General features: G+C 56.5%; 2 protein-coding genes across 2 annotated transcripts in view; both read right to left on the reverse strand.

Moving 5' to 3' along the window:
- ARHGEF10L (Rho guanine nucleotide exchange factor 10 like) overlaps positions 1-15,615 on the reverse strand; it is a 33,794-nt gene that overhangs the window by 12,122 nt on the left and 6,057 nt on the right. Inside the window, 11 exon segments of the mRNA XM_048326236.1 lie at positions 721-749; positions 947-1,101; positions 1,190-1,331; positions 1,334-1,406; positions 1,489-1,575; positions 3,219-3,340; positions 5,194-5,294; positions 6,493-6,620; positions 6,718-6,833; positions 8,411-8,589; positions 12,626-12,771. Coding sequence (XP_048182193.1) covers positions 721-749; positions 947-1,101; positions 1,190-1,331; positions 1,334-1,406; positions 1,489-1,575; positions 3,219-3,340; positions 5,194-5,294; positions 6,493-6,620; positions 6,718-6,833; positions 8,411-8,589; positions 12,626-12,771 — 1,278 coding nt within the window.
- LOC125337005 lies at positions 4,122-15,581 on the reverse strand. Its single transcript, XM_048326233.1, has 5 exons — positions 13,988-15,581; positions 13,274-13,679; positions 12,908-13,182; positions 4,864-5,077; positions 4,122-4,700 (listed from the first exon to the last, which is right to left on the reverse strand). Exons 1-3 carry the CDS (start codon positions 14,468-14,470, stop codon positions 13,127-13,129), a joined length of 945 nt encoding a protein of 314 aa, XP_048182190.1. The 5' UTR covers positions 14,471-15,581; the 3' UTR covers positions 4,122-4,700; positions 4,864-5,077; positions 12,908-13,126.

Raw genomic sequence — 15,615 nt, forward strand, 5'->3', positions numbered from 1 at the left:
TTTTTAATGGATTTGCTCCTGCAGGGCCACTCCAGGCCCGATCCCGAGGGTCTGGGAGCAGCTCCCGGCGGGATCGGGATGAATCCGACGCCAGCGGCCCCAATCCATCCTTACTCTCCCTCTCGTTATTCCCAATCCCTGCTCTTACCCAAACCCGATCCCAGGGATAAAGGAGCCCTTGGGGGGCTCCACGCCCTGCTCCCAGCAAATCCCGACTTCCAGGGAAAAGGAGCCATTCCAGGGAAGCTTTTTCTCTCCCGAGAATCGGGATGAGGTTAAAAACTCCTCCCGTGGCTGCCACTTCAATTAATTGAAGTTCATTAACATCCCTTTAATTGGCTCCCAGCGTCGCCGTCATTCGGGAAAGGGGATGGGCACAATCCCAAAAATCCGAATTGAGCGGGATTTGGTGGCTCAGGATTGAGCCAGGTGCCGTTTCCTGGAGCTTTTCCTGGAGGAAAACCCGGGATTCCGTCCAAAAGCGGCCGGAATTCCGCAGGATTCCAGGCTCTTTCCCACCCCCTAGCGACGAAGAGAAGGAATTTCCCAGTCCAGGCAGGAATTCCTGGGAAAGAGGGATGGCAGCGGGGTGGGAGCCAAATCCGGGGAAAACAACCCCAAAACCATGGGAACAAAGGGAATTTTCCACGCGGAGGGGACCAACTCCGTTTCCAGCCCCAAGCAGGGGAATTTTGGGAAAGCAATTCCCATTCCTTGCACATCCCATGCTGGATCCCACAGCAACCCCTCTCCAGGACCGTTTTCCCAATGTTTTCCCCCAAAACGAGTTTGCTTTGGATCCACCACGGGAAAATCGCATTTTCCTGCCCCGGGGCTGCCGAGGGAAAGGGAAAAGATCGGGGAAAACCACGGGGAAAACGGAGATTTCTCCCCATTTCAGCAGCGGAGGGAGCTCTCGGCCCGCGGGATTCCCGGGAATCCTCACCGCTATTCCTGGGAAAGGCGGCCACGCTGCCGTCCTGCAGCCCCGCGAACAGGAACTCGGGGCTGTGCCGGAGGCACAGGATGGGCAGCATTCCCGGCATTTTGCAGCTCAGCAGGCACGGCGTTCCCGAGTCCACGCTGCCGTACACCAGCAGGCTGCGGAGGGAGCGCGCCGGGAATTTCGGGATCAGCCCCGGCGGAGCGCGGAGGGATCGGGGAGAGGAGCGGGGAGCTGGGATCTCACCTCCCGTCCTGCAGCCCCAGGCACACGGTGGGGTGCGGGGGGGTCGGGGCCGGATCCGGGGCCATTCCCGGCTCCGCGGGATCCTCGGGATGCGGCTCCGGGATGAATTCCATGCACAGCACCGGGGCGGGCACCGGGAATTGACGGTGCGGGGCACGGAGCGGTTCAGGGAGAAGATCTCCACCTGCCCCCCCGCGCCCTCCTGGCCTCCTCCCACCTGCGGGCCGGGAAAAGCGGGAATGAGCCATCCCAGCATCCCAAAGAGCCCCAAATCCCGGGATCCGCCGGGCTGCGCTCACCCAGAGGAAGCCCTGGGGCAGGGAGGTGCTGACGGCCGAGAATCCCAGGAGCGAGGAATGGACGGGATTGTGGACGGCGGCTCCGAGCTGGGGAGAGCATCCCAAGAGGTCAGCGGGAATTCCCAGAATTTGGGATCCAGCCACAATCCAGCTGCTATTCCCGACTTTCCAAGGTGGATTCCATCCATTCCTGCCTTTCCAACCGACTTCTCCAGCCCCTCCAGAGCGGGATTCCTCCCAAAACGATGGATGGGAAGATGCGACGGAGAACCCAAATCATCCCAAACAGCCAGGATGTCCCCAAAATTTGGGATCCAGCTGCTATTCCCAACTTTCCCCCTTGAATTCCATCAATTCCTGCTTTTCCAACCGACTTTTCCAGCCCCTCCAGAGCAGGATTTGTGTTTGTCCCCAAAATTCGGGATCAGAAGGAACGAGGGGATGGAGAACCCAAATCATCCCAAATAGCCAGGATGTCCCCAAAATTTGGGATCCAGCTGCTATTCCCGACTTTCCAAGGTGGATTCCATCCATTCCTGCTTTTCCAACCGACTTTTCCAGCCCCTCCAGAGCGGGATTTGAGCCTTTCCTCCCAAAATTCTGGATCAGAGGGAATGAGGGGATGGAGAACCCAAACAGGCAGGGGTCAGGGGGAACCCCAAAATTTGGGATCCAGCCACGGCCCAGCTGCTATTCCCAACTTTCCCCCTTGGATTCCATCAATTCCTGCTTTTCCAACTGACTTTTCCAGCCCCTCCAGAGCGGGATTTGTGCCTTTCCTCCCAAAATTTGGGATCAGAGGGAACGAGGGGATGGAGAACCCAAATCATCCCAAACAGCCAGGATGTCCCCAAAATTTGGGATCCAGCTGCTATTCCCAACTTTCCCCCTTGGATTCCATCCATTCCTGCTTTTCCAACCGACTTTTCCAGCCTCTCCAGAGCGGGATTTCTGTGTTTATCCCACAAAATGCTGGATCAGAGGGAATAAGGGGATGGAGAACCCAAATCACCCCAAACAGGCGGGATGTTGGTGCATCCCCCAAAATCTGGGATCCAGCTGCTATTCCCACTTTCCCCCTTGGATTCCATCAATTCCTGCTTTTCCAACTGACTTTTCCAGCCCCTCCAGAGCGGGATTTGAGCCTTTCCTCCCAAAATTTGGGATTAGAGGGAATAAGGGGATGGAGAACCCAAATCAGCCCAAACAGCCAGGATGTCCCCAAAATTTGGGATCCAGCTGCTATTCCCGACTTTCCAAGGTGGATTCCATCAATTCCTGCTTTTCCTACTGACTTCTCCAGCCCCTCCAGAGCGGGATTTGTGTTTGTCCACCAAAATTCTGGATAGGAGGGAATAAGGGGATGGAGAACCCAAACAGGCAGGGAGGGGTCAGGGGGAACCCCAAAATTTGGGATCCAGCCACGGCCCAGCTGCTATTCCCGACTTTCCAAGGTGGATTCCATCCATTCCTGCTTTTCCAACCGACTTTTCCAGCCCCTCCAGAGCGGGATTTGTGTGTTTATCCCACAAAATGCTGGATCAGAGGGAATAAGGGGATGGAGAACCCAAATCACCCCAAACAGGCGGGATGTTGGTGCATCCCCCAAAATCTGGGATCCAGCTGTTATTCCCGATTTTCCCCCTTGGATTCCATCGATTCCTGCCTTTCCGCCCGCCTCCTGCAGCCCCTCCAGAGCGGGATTTGCGCCCTTCCCGCCCGGCTCTCACCTGCAGATCCAAGGCTTTGGAGGAAAAGGCGGGAATGTGGCAGGACAGGATGGGACACCAGAAGGGAGCTTTGCTCCTCTTGTCCTCGTCGGGACAGAGCCAGCCCGGCTGGTTCTCCTCCCCTGCGGAAAACCGGCAGCGCCGGGATCAGCCGGGCCCCAAACCCCTCCTCGGGGCTCCCGAGCCGCCGTTTTCCGGGGATTCGGGATGCGCCTCGTCCCCTCCTCCAAGTTCTTGCGGCACGGAGGCAAAAAAATCCCCGGAAACCGAAGAAACGGGAAAAAATTCCATCCGGCCGCATCCCCTCGCGGCAGGCTGGGACACGCTCCCATTTCCAGCTCGTGGAGAATTCCCAGATTTTTTTGAAAAATAGGGAAAAGCCCAAGTGTTAAAAGCCAGGGAATCCCCGAAGATTGCAGCCCGGGGCGATCCGAGCGCGCCAAGGGAATTCCAGATTTTCCGTGTGTTCCTCCATGGGATTTCCCTGAGGGAGCTGGGATGGGAGCAGGGATTGGGGATCGGCAGGAGCAGGGGCAGATCCTCCTCCCTGATCCAGCCCAGCCCATGGGGAACGGGGATCCCCCAGGGGGCGGCTCCAGCCGGCAGATTCCAGCCGGGAGCAGCAGATCCCAGACACAGAACCGACAAATCCCGGCAATTCCAAAAACCAAACGTTATCCGGAACCTCCCAAACCTTCTCCAGAACCTCCCCAAAAACCTTCTCCAGAACCTCCCCAAAAACCTTCTCCAGAACCTCCCCAAACCTTCTCCAGAACCTCCCAAAAAACCTCCTCCAGAACCTCCCCAAACCTTCTCCCAAATGTTCTCCAAAAGATCCCAAAACCCTTCAAAAACTCCCAAAACCTTCTCCAGAACCTCCCCAAACTCCTCCAGAATCTCCCAAAATCTTCTCCAGAACCTCCAAAAATCTTCTCCAGAACCTCCCAAAAACCTTCTCCAGAACCTCCCAAACCTTCTCCCAAATTTTCTCCAAAAGATCCCAAAACCCTTCAAAAACTCCCCAAAACCTTCTCCAGAACCTCCCCAAAAACCTTCTCCAGAACCTCCCAAAACCTTCTCCCAAATGTTCTCAAAAAGGTCCCAAAACCCTTCAAAAACTCCCCAAAACCTTCTCCAGAACCTCCCAAACTTCTCCAGAACCTCCCAAAACCTTCTCCAGAACCTCCCCAAAACCACAAAGACCTTCTCCAGAACCTTCCCAAACCTTCTCCCAGATGTTCTCCAAAAGTTCCCAAACTCCCAGAACCTCTCCAAGCTTTTCCAAACTTTCTCCTGAACCTTCCAAACCTTCTCCTGAATGTTCTCCAAAAGGTCCCAAAACCCTTCCAAAGCTCCCCAAAACCTTCTCCAGAACCTCCCAAACTTCTCCAGAACCTCCCGAAATCTTCTCCTGAACCTCCCAAAACCTTCTCCAGAACCTTCCCCAAACCTCCCAGACCTTCTCCAGAACCTCCCCAAAACCTTCTCCCAAATGTTCTCCAAAAGGTCCCAAAATCCTTCAAAAGCTCCCCAAAATCTTCTCCAGAACCTTCTCCAGGCCTCCCATGCCTCCTCCAGAATCTCCCAGAGCTCCTCCAGAACCTCCCCAAAACCTCCTCCAGAACCTCCCCAAAAGCTCCCAGACCTTCTCCAGAACCTCCCAAACTTCTCCAGAACCTCCCCAAACCTTCTCCAGAACCTCCCCAAAAACCTTCTCCAAAACCTCCTCCAGAACCTCCCCAAAAACCTTCTCCAGAACCTCCCCAAAACCTCCTCCAGAACCTCCCCAAAAGCTCCCAGACCTTCTCCAGAACCTCCCCAGACCTTCTCCAGAACCTCCCCAAAACCTCCTCCAGAACCTTCTCCAGACCCTCCCAGACCTCCTCCAGAAGGTCCCAGGCCTCCTGCACCACCTCGGCCCCGTTTCCCGCTCCCCGCCCGGACCGCGGCTCTTCCCGGGACAGGCGGGACTCACGGAGGCCGATCTTGGCCAGGTGCAGCCGGTTCACCCAGGAGATCTTGCTCAGGGGGCTGGGGGTGATGAACACCACCATGACGCTGATGGGGCGCCCAGACCTGCGGGGACACGGCCTTCAGCCTCCTCAGCCTCCTCCTCCTCCTCATCATCATCCTCACCATCCTCATCATCATCCTCCTCCTCATCATCATCCTCCTCATCATCATCCTCATCATCGTCATCATCATCCTCATCATCATCATCCTCATCATCATCATCCTCATCATCATCCTCCTCCTCATCATCATCATCCTCATCATCATCCTCATCATCATCATCCTCATCATCATCATCCTCCTCCTCATCATCATCCTCATCATCATCCTCATCATCCTCATCATCATCATCCTCATCATCATCATCCTCATCATCATCCTCCTCCTCATCATCATCCTCATCATCATCATCCTCCTCCTCATCATCGTCATCATCATCCTCCCCTTCATCATCTTCCTCATCCTCCTCTTCATCATCATCATCACCATCCTCCTCCTCGTCCTCATCTTTCCCCTCCTCCTTCTCCTTCTCCTCCTCATCATCATCATCCTCCCCCTCTTCATCACCATCCTCCTCCTCGTCCTTATCTTCATCCTTCTCCTTCTCCTCCTCCCCCTCATCATCTTCATCCTCCTCCTCTCCTCTTCTTCATCATCATCACCATCCTCCTCCTCCTTCTCCTCCTCATCACCATCCTCATCCTTATCTTCATCCTTCTCTTCATCATCATCACCACCATCCTCCTCCTCATCCTTATCTTCATCGTCCTCCTCCTTCTCCTCCTCATCATCCTCCTCTTTATCCTCCTCCTCCTCCTCCTCTTCATCGTCTTCCTCCTCCTCTTCCTCCTCCTCATCATCCTCCTCCTCATCCTTATCTTCATCCTCCTCCTCCTCATCCTCCTCATCATCATCTTCATCCTCCTCCTCCTCTTCTCCGTCATCGTAACCACCATCCTCCTCCTCCTCTTCCTCCTCCTCCTCCTCCTCCTTCTCCTCACCCTTATCTTCATCTTCCTCCTCATCATCCTCCTCCTTCTCCTCCTTCTCCTCCTCCTCCTCCTCCTCCTCTTCCTCCTCCTCATCATCCTCCTCCTCATCCTTATCTTCATCCTCCTCCTCCTCCTCCTCCTCCTCCTCCTCCTCCTCATCCTTATCTTCCTCCTCCTCCTCCTCCTCCTCCTCCTCCTCCTCCTCCTCCTCCTCCTCCTCCTCCTCCTCCTCCAGTCCAGGACAAGCCCACCCCCATTGCCCCACTCACTTGTCCGGCTTGCCGGGCAGCAGCAGCCGCAGGCGGCACTTGTTGGCCGAGTGGATCTCCTCCTCCTTCACCTTCATCATCCTCTGCAGGGCCAGGCACCAGTCCTGCGCCACCGTCATGTTCAGGTTCTGGAGAACACCGGGGACGGTCCGAGGCGGCCGGAGGAGGAGCCGGCAGCTCCCGAGGAGCGCCGCGGCCACGGCGAGGTGGCGGCGCGGGCGGTACCTGGTAGGTGCCGTGCAAGGTGCTGACGAGCAGCGTGATCTGCTCCACCACCGCCAGGTCCTTCTGCAGGTCCTGCAGCTCCTGGAAGAGCCGCGGAGGGCCCAGGTAGACCTTATCTTTGGGGGGAAAAGCCGCGATTTCAGGCCCACGGCATCCGCGGCGATGGAGAAGAGTCCGAGATCCAGCCCAAGCCCTGAGGCAACACCACCAGGGACGGCCCCGAGCGCCGCGTCCGCTGCTCCTCAAACACCTCCCAGGGTGGCGGCTCCACCACGTCCGAGAGCGGTGAGATCCCCTCAACGCCCCCAATCCCAGCCCAGGGAGGTTCTCCCACCGGGAATGAGGCCTGGAGCACCACATCCGTGACTCCACCACCTCCAAGAGTGATGAAACCTCCCTAAAACCCCCCAAATCCCAGCCCAGGAACGTTCTCCCACCAGGAATGAGGCCTGGAGCGCCCCATCCACGACCCCACCACCTCCCAGAACAATGAAACCTCCCTAAAACCCCCCAAATCCCAGCCCAGGAACGTTCTCCCACCAGGAATGAGACCCCAAACACCCCATCCACAACTCCACCACCTCCCAGAACGATGAAATCCCTTAAAACTCCCCAAATCCCAGCCCAGGAACATTCTCCCACCAGGAATGAGGCCTGGAGCACCACATCCATGACTCCACCACTTCCAAGAGTGGTGAAACCTCCCTAAAACTCCCCAAATCCCAGCCCAGGAACGTTCTCCCACCAGGAATGAGACCCCAAACACCCCATCCACGACCCCACCACCTCCCGGAGCACTGAAACCTCCCTAAAACCCCCCAAATCCCAGCCCAGGAACGTTCTCCCACCAGGAATGAGACCCCAAACACCCCATCCACAACTCCACCACCTCCCAGAACGATGAAACCTCCCTAAAACGCCCCAAATCCCAGCCCAGGAACGTTCTCCCACCAGGAATGAGGCCTGGAGCACCACATCCATGACCCCACCACCTCCAAGAGTGATGAAACCTCCCTAAAACTCCCCAAATCCCAGCCCAGGAACGTTCTCCCACCAGGAATGAGACCCCAAACACCCCATCCACGACCCCACCACCTCCCGGAGCACTGAAACCTCCCTGAAACCCCCCAAATCCCAGCCCAGGAACGTTCTCCCGCCAGGAAAGAGACCCCAAACACCCCATCCATGACTCCACCACCTCCCGGAGCACTGAAACCTCCCTAAAACCCCCCAAATCCCAGCCCAGGAACGTTCTCCCACCAGGAATGAGACCCCAAACACCCCATCCACAACTCCACCACCTCCCAGAACGATGAAATCCCTTAAAACTCCCCAAATCCCAGCCCAGGAACATTCTCCCACCAGGAATGAGGCCTGGAGCACCACATCCATGACCCCACCACCTCCAAGAGTGATGAAACCTCCCTAAAACCCCCCAAATCCCAGCCCAGGAATGTTCTCCCACCAGGAATGAGACCCCAAACACCCCATCCATGACTCCACCACCTCCCGGAGCACTGAAACCTCCCTAAAACCCCCCAAATCCCAGCCCAGGAACGTTCTCCCACCGGGAATGCAGCCCCAAGCACCCCATCCGTGACTCCACCACCTCCCGGAGCACTGAAACCCCCTCCAAGCCCCCGCAGCTGCCCTCCCCGGAGCCCATCCCGCCGGGCTGGCGGCCGGCGCTCACTGTGGGCGGGCTGGCCGGCGGGCGCGTGCCTGCGGCTGCCGGGCCCGGGCGCCGCGTCCTTGTCGCAGGCGCCGCTGTCCTGCCCCACCTCCACCACCTGCACCTGCGGCAGGGCCGTGCTCCACTTCAGCACGTACTTGGGGCCCAGGGGCACCAGGCTGCTGATTTCCAGCTGGCCTCTGCCAAGGCAAGAATTCCAGGTCAGGAAAACCCTCGAGTTTGGGATTTTCCCCCCCAAAATAATCCCCCCGACCCCGCGCGTCGCGAGCCACCCCCCCCCCCGACACACACACACGGGGCGGGAACCCCCGAATCGGGGCACACGACACAGCACAGCACACCCGGCACCTACCCTGCGGGCACCGGCCTGCCAGGGGGGAAAAAGAGGGGTTCAGAGGGCTTTGGGGCAATCCCGGCAGGTTTTCCCACCCTGCGGCGGCGAATTCGGCCAAGTCCGGCCCCGTTCCTGGGGCCCCGCGGTGGCTCCAGGGGCCCGCGGGCAGCGGGGATGGAGAGGGGGCAGAAGCGGGCAGATAAACCCCAAACTGGGTGGGATCCCCCCCAAAAACCCCAAACTGGATGGGATCCCCCCCAAAAACCCCAAACTGGGTGGGATCCCCCCCAAAAAACCCAAACTGGATGGGAATTTCGCCCCAAAACCCCAAATTCAAAGGGATTGCCCCAAAAACACCGAACTGGATGGGATCCCCCAAAAAACTCCAAACTGGGTGGGATCCTCCCCAAAAACTCTAAACCGGGGGGGATCCCCCCCAAAACCCCAAACTGGATGGGAATTTCGCCCCAAAACCCCAAATTCCAAGGGATTGCCCCAAAAACTCCAAACTGGATGGGATCCCCCCCAAAAACACCAAATTCAAAGGGATTGCCCCAAAAACACCAAACTCAATGGCAATTTCCCCCCAAAACCCCAAACTGGATGGGAATTTCGCCCCAAAACCCCAAATTCAAAGGGATTGCCCAAAAAACTCCAAACTGGATGGGATCCCCCCCAAAAACACCAAACTGGGTGGGATCCTCCCCAAAAACCCCAAACTGGATGGGATCCCCCCCAAAAACCCCAAACTGGGTGGGATCCTCCCAAAAACACCAAACTGGGTGGGATCCCCCCCAAAATCCCCAAACTGGATGGGAATTTCCCCCCAAAACGCCAAATTCCAAGGGATTGCCCCAAAAACTCCAAACTGGATGGGATCCCCCCCAAAAACACCAAACTGGGTGGGATCCTCCCCAAAAACTCCAAACCGGGGGGGATCCCCCCCAAAACCCCAAACTGGATGGGAATTTCGCCCCAAAACCCCAAATTCAAAGGGATTGCCCAAAAAACTCCAAACTGGATGGGATCCTCCCCAAAAACACCAAAGTCAATGGGAATTTCCCCCCAAAACCCCAAACTGGGTGGGATCCTCCCCAAAAACCCCAAACTGGATGGGATCCCCCCCAAAAACCCCAAACTGGATGGGATCCCCTCCAAAAACACCAAACTCAATGGGAATTTCCCCCCAAAACCCCAAACTGGGTGGGATCCTCCCCAAAAACCCCAAACTGGATGGGATCCCCCCCAAAAACCCCAAACTGGATGGGAATTTCGCCCCAAAACCCCAAATTCCAAGGGATTGCCCCAAAAACTCCAAACTGGATGGGATCCCCCCCAAAAACACCAAATTCAAAGGGATTGCCCCAAAAACACCAAACTCAATGGCAATTTCCCCCCAAAACCCCAAACTGGGTGGGATCCTCCCAAAAACCCCAAACTGGATGGGATCCCCCAAAAAACTCCAAACTGGGGGGGATCCTCCCCAAAAACCCCAAACTGGATGGGAATTTCCCCCCAAAACCCCAAATTCAAAGGGATTGCCCCAAAAACCCCAGACTGGGTGGGATCCCCCAAAAAACTCCAAACTGGGGGGGATCCCCCCCGAAAACCCCAAACTGGATGGGATCCTCCCCAAAAACCCCAAACTGGATGGGAATTTCCCCCAAAAACCCCAAACTGGATGGGATCCCCCCCAAAAACCCCAAATTCAAAGAGATTGCCCCAAAAATCCCAAACTGGATGAGATCCCCCCCAAAAACCCCAAATTCAAAGGGATTGCCCCAAAAACCCCAAACTCAATGGAAATCTCCCCCAAAAACCCCAAATTCAAAGAAATTACCCCAAAAACACCGAACAGGATGGGAATTTCCCCAAAAACCCCAAATTGAAAGGGATTGCCCCAAAAACCCCAAACTGGATGGGATCCCCCCAAAAAACCCCAAACTCAATGGGAATTTCCCCCAAAAACCCCAGATTCAAAGGGATTGCCCCAAAAACCCCAAACTGGATGGGATCCCCCCCAAAAACCCCAAACTCAATGGGAATTTCCCCCAAAAACCCCAAATTGAAAGGGATTGCCCCAAAAACCCCAAACTGGATGGGATCCCCCCCAAAAACCCCAAACTCAATGGGAATTTCCCCCAAAAACCCCAAATTCAAAGGGATTGCCCCCCCCCAAAAACCCCAAACTGGATGGGATCCCCCCCAAAACCTCAAATTCAAAGGGATTGCCCCAAAACCACCAAACAGGATCAGAATTTCCCCAAAACCCCAAACTAGATGGGAATCTCCCCCAAAAACCCCAAATTCAAAGTGATTGCCCCAAAAACCCCAAATTAAGAGGGATTGCCCCAAAAACCCCAAACTTGATGGGAATTCCCCAAATACCCCAGACTCGATGGGAATTCCCCCCAAAACCCCAAACTCTCCAGGATTCCCCCCAAACCCCACAGTTTTTGAAGCTTTTCCAAGGTTCCAGCCCTCCCTGGGGTCGATCCCACAAATCCCACGGAGCCGACGGGGCTGGGATCGGGAAGGGGCTGCGCTGGGATCTCCAGAGGGGTTTTGGGGCCGGGTTTCAGGGACGGGGTTTGGGGTCAAGTTTTGGGGCCGGCTTTGGGGTAGGGTTTTGGGGCCGGGTTTCAGCGATGGGTTTTGGGGTGGGGTTTCGGGGCCGGGTTTCGGGGCCGCGTTTTGGGGCCGGCTTTGGGGTGGGGTTTCAGGGCTGGGTTTCAGGGTGGGGTTTTGGGGCCATGTTTCTGGGTGGGGTTTTGGGGTGGGGTTTTGGGGCCGGGTTTCAGCGATGGGTTTTGGGGTGGGGTTTTGGGGCCGGGTTTCGGGGCCGCATTTTGGGGCCGGCTTTGGGGTGGGGTTTTGGGGCCAGGTTTTGGGGCCAGTTTGGGGTGGGGTTTTGGGGCTGGGTTTTGGGGCCAGGTTTCAGGGCCGCATTTTGGGGCCAGCTTTGGGGTCGGGTTTTGGGGCCAGCTATGGGGTGGGGTTTTGGGGTGGGGTTTTGGGGCCGGCTTTGGGGTGGGGCTTTGGGGTGGGGTTTTGGGGCCGCGTTTTGGGGTGGGATTTCGGGGTGGGGTTTTGGGGTGGGGTTTCGGGGCCAGCTTTGGGGTGGGGGTTTTGGGGTGAGGTTTCAGGGTGGGATTTTGGGGTGGGGTTTTGGGGTGGGGTTTTGGGGCCGGCTTTGGGGTGGGGTTTTTGGGTGGGGTTTTGGGGCCGGCTTTGGGGCCGGCTTTGGGGTGGGGTTTTGGGGCCAGCTATGGGGTGAGATTTTGGGGTGGGGTTTTCGGGCCGTGTTTCGGGCCGTGTTTAGGGGTGGGATTTTGGGGTGGGGTTTTGTGGTGGGATTTTGGGGTCGGCTTTGGGGTGGGGTTTCGGGGTCGGGTTTTGGGGTGGGGTTTTGGGGTGGGGTTTTGGGCCCAGCTTTGGGGTGGGGTTTCGGGGTGGGGTTTTGGGCCAGCTTTGGGGTGGGGTTTTGGGGTGGGGTTTCGGGGCCACGTTTCGGGGTGGGATTTTGGGGTGGGGTTTTGGGGCCGGCTTTGGGGTGGGATTTTGGGGTGGGATTTCGGGGTGGGGTTTTGGGGCCGGCTTTGGGGTGGGGTTTTTGGGTGGGGTTTTGGGGCCGGCTTTGGGGTGGGATTTTGGGGTGGGGTTTTGGGGCTGGCTTTGGGGTGGGGTTTTGGGGTGGGGTTTTGGGGTGGAATTTTGGGGTGGGGTTTTGGGGCCGGCTTTGGGGTGGGGTTTCAGGGTGGGATTTTGGGGTGGGGTTTCGGGGCCAGCTTTGGGGTGGGGTTTTGGGGTGGGGTTTCAGGGTGGGATTTCGGGGGGGGGTTTTGGGGTGGGGTTTCGGGGCCGCCTTTCGGGGCACGTACTTGAAGTTGATGTTGGCGCACACCAGGAGGTCGTTGAGCAGGAACACCTTGCGCTCCTTGGACTTGATGAGCTGCCCGCGGTCGCCGTACACCGTCTCGGTCAGCGTCTCGCACAGCAGCAGCTGCCGCTGGCCCGAGCTCAGCAGCTGCCAGGGAACGCCCGCGGCTCGTGCCCATTCCAGCCCCGCAGCGGCAAATGCCAGGCGCGGAGCCGGAACCGCCGATCCCCGGCGTCGGCAAGAAGCGAAGCTTCCGCAAAAGGTCCCAAAGCTTCTCCAGAACCTCCCCAAAACCTTCCCCAAAAGCTCCTCGAGACCTTCACCAGAACCTCCACAAAACCTTCTCCAGAACCTCCTAAAATCACCTCCAGAACCTCCGAAAACCCTTCTCCAGAACCTCCCCAAAACCACCTCCAGAACCTCCAAAAAGCTTCTCTAGAACCTCCCCAAAACCTTCCCTAAAAGCTTCCAAAAACCCTTCCCCAAAAGCTGCTCAAGACCTTCACCAGAACCTCCCCAAAACCTTCTCCAGAACCTCCCCAAAATCTTCTCCAGAACCTCCCGAAACCACCTCCAGAACTTCCCCAAAACCTTCCCCAAAAGCTCCCCAAGACATTCACCAAAACCTCCACAAAACCTTCTCCAGAACCTCCCAAAACCTCCAAAACCTTCTCCAGAACCTTCTCTAGAACCTCCCCAAAACCTTCTCCAGAACTTCCCCAAAACCTTCTCCAGAACCTCCCAAAACCTTCCCCAAAAGCTTCCAAAAACCTTCCCCAAAAGCTCCTCGAGACCTTCACCAGAATCTCCACAAAACCTTCTCCAGAACCTCCTAAAATCAGCTCCAGAACCTCCAAAAAGCTTCTCCAGAACCTCCAAAAAGCTTCCCTAGAACCTCCCCAAAACCTTCCCCAAAAGCTTCCCAAAAACCTTCCCCAAAAGCTGCTCAAGACCTTCACCAGAACCTCCACAAAACCTTCTCCAGAACCTCCTAAAATCACCTCCAGAACCTCCGAAAACCCTTCTCCAGAACCTCCAAAAAGCTTCTCCAGAACCTCCCCAAAACCACCTCCAGAACCTCCAAAAAGCTTCTCTAGAACCTCCCCAAAACCTTCCCTAAAAGCTTCCAAAAACCCTTCCCCAAAAGCTGCTCAAGACCTTCACCAGAACCTCCCCAAAACCTTCTCCAGAACCTCCCCAAAATCTTCTCCAGAACCTCCTAAAACCACCTCCAGAACTTCCCCAAAACCTTCCCCAAAAGCTCCCCAAGACATTCACCAAAACCTCCACAAAACCTTCTCCAGAACCTCCCCAAAACCTCCAAAACCTTCTCCAGAACCTTCTCTAGAACCTTCTCTAGAACCTCCCCAAAACCTTCTCCAGAACTTCCCCAAAACCTTCTCCAGAACCTCCCAAAACCTTCCCCAAAAGCTTCCAAAAACCTTCCCCAAAAGCTCCTCGAGACCTTCACCAGAATCTCCACAAAACCTTCTCCAGAACCTCCTAAAACCACCTCCAGAACCTCCAAAAAGCTTCTCCAGAACCTCCAAAAAGCTTCCCTAGAACCTCCCCAAAACCTTCCCCAAAAGCTTCCCAAAAACCTTCCCCAAAAGCTCCTCAAGACCTTCACCAGAACCTCCCCAAAACCTTCTCCAGAACCTCCTAAAACCACCTCCAGAACCTCCAAAAAGCTTCTCCAGAACCTCCTAAAACCACCTCCAGAACTTCCCCAATCTCCTCCAGAACCTCCCAAGACCTTCTCCAGAAGTTCCCAAAACCTTCTCCAGAACCTCCACAAAACCACCTCCAGAAGCTCCCAAGACCCTCTGCAGAACCTCCCCAACATCCTCCAAAACCTCCCCAACCTTCTCCAAAAGCTCCCCAAGGTCCTCCAGACCCTCCCAAAACCTCCTCCAGACCCTCCCAAAACCTCCTCCAGAACCTCCCCAACTTTCCCCAAAACCTTCTCCAGAATCTCTCCAAAACCTTCTCCAAAAGCTCCCAAAAAACCTTCTCCAAAATGTCCCCAACCTCCTCCAGAACCTCCCAGAACCTTCCCCCAAACCTCTCAAAATCTGCTCTGAAAGTTCCCCAAACCTTCTCCAGAACCTCCCAAATTCTTCAGAACCTCCCAAATTCCCCAAAACCTCCCAAAAACCTTCACCAGAACCTTCCAGAACCTTCTCCAAAAGCTCCCCAAGGTCCTCCAGAACCTCCCAAACATCCTCCAAAAGGTCCCCAAAACCTTCTCCGAAACCTCCCCGAACCTCCTCCAGATCCTCCCAAATTCTCCGAATCCTCCCAAATTCTCCAAAACCTCCCAAAAACCTTCTCCAGAACCTCCCAAAAACCTCCTCCAGAACCTCCCAGAACCTTCTCCAAAAGCTCCCCAATCTTCTCCAGAACCTTCCAAACCTCCTCCAGATCCTCCCAAATTCTCCAAATCCTCCCAAAAACCTTCTCCAGAACCTCCCCCAAAAGCTCCCCAATCTCCTCCAGACCCTCCCAAACCTTCTCCAGACCCTCCCAGACGCCCTGACCCCAAATTTGGGTCGCTTTCCCACCATTTACAAGGATTTTGCTCCGTGCAAGGCGCTCCTGTAGGAGCACCCACCCCGAGAGACCACCAGGGCCCTTTTTGGGGCCTCTCCAGCCCCGATGCCGGGGCCGATGCCAGGGCCGAGCCCGCGGGGGCCCCGCTGGGGGGTCGGCATCGAGGTCGCTCGGGGTCCCTTTTGGAACGCCAGGAGCTGCGGCAGGCGGGGAACGAGACCCCGCAGGCCCGGCGGAGCCGCCCCGCTCCGAGCTCAGCAGCCCCGGCAGCGAACGGGGATCCCGCTGCCCGAAACCCCCGCGGGGAGAGGGAGCCCCAAAGCCAACCCAGCAACTGCCAATGGCGCTGAGGAGGAGGAGGATGGAGGAGATGGAGGAGGAGGAGGAGGAGGAGGAGGAGGATGGAGGAGATGGAGGATGAGGAGGAGGATGGAGGAG

Source organism: Corvus hawaiiensis, chromosome 22 (genome assembly GCF_020740725.1).
Source record: "Corvus hawaiiensis isolate bCorHaw1 chromosome 22, bCorHaw1.pri.cur, whole genome shotgun sequence".
Taxonomy (NCBI): Eukaryota; Metazoa; Chordata; class Aves; order Passeriformes; family Corvidae; genus Corvus; species Corvus hawaiiensis.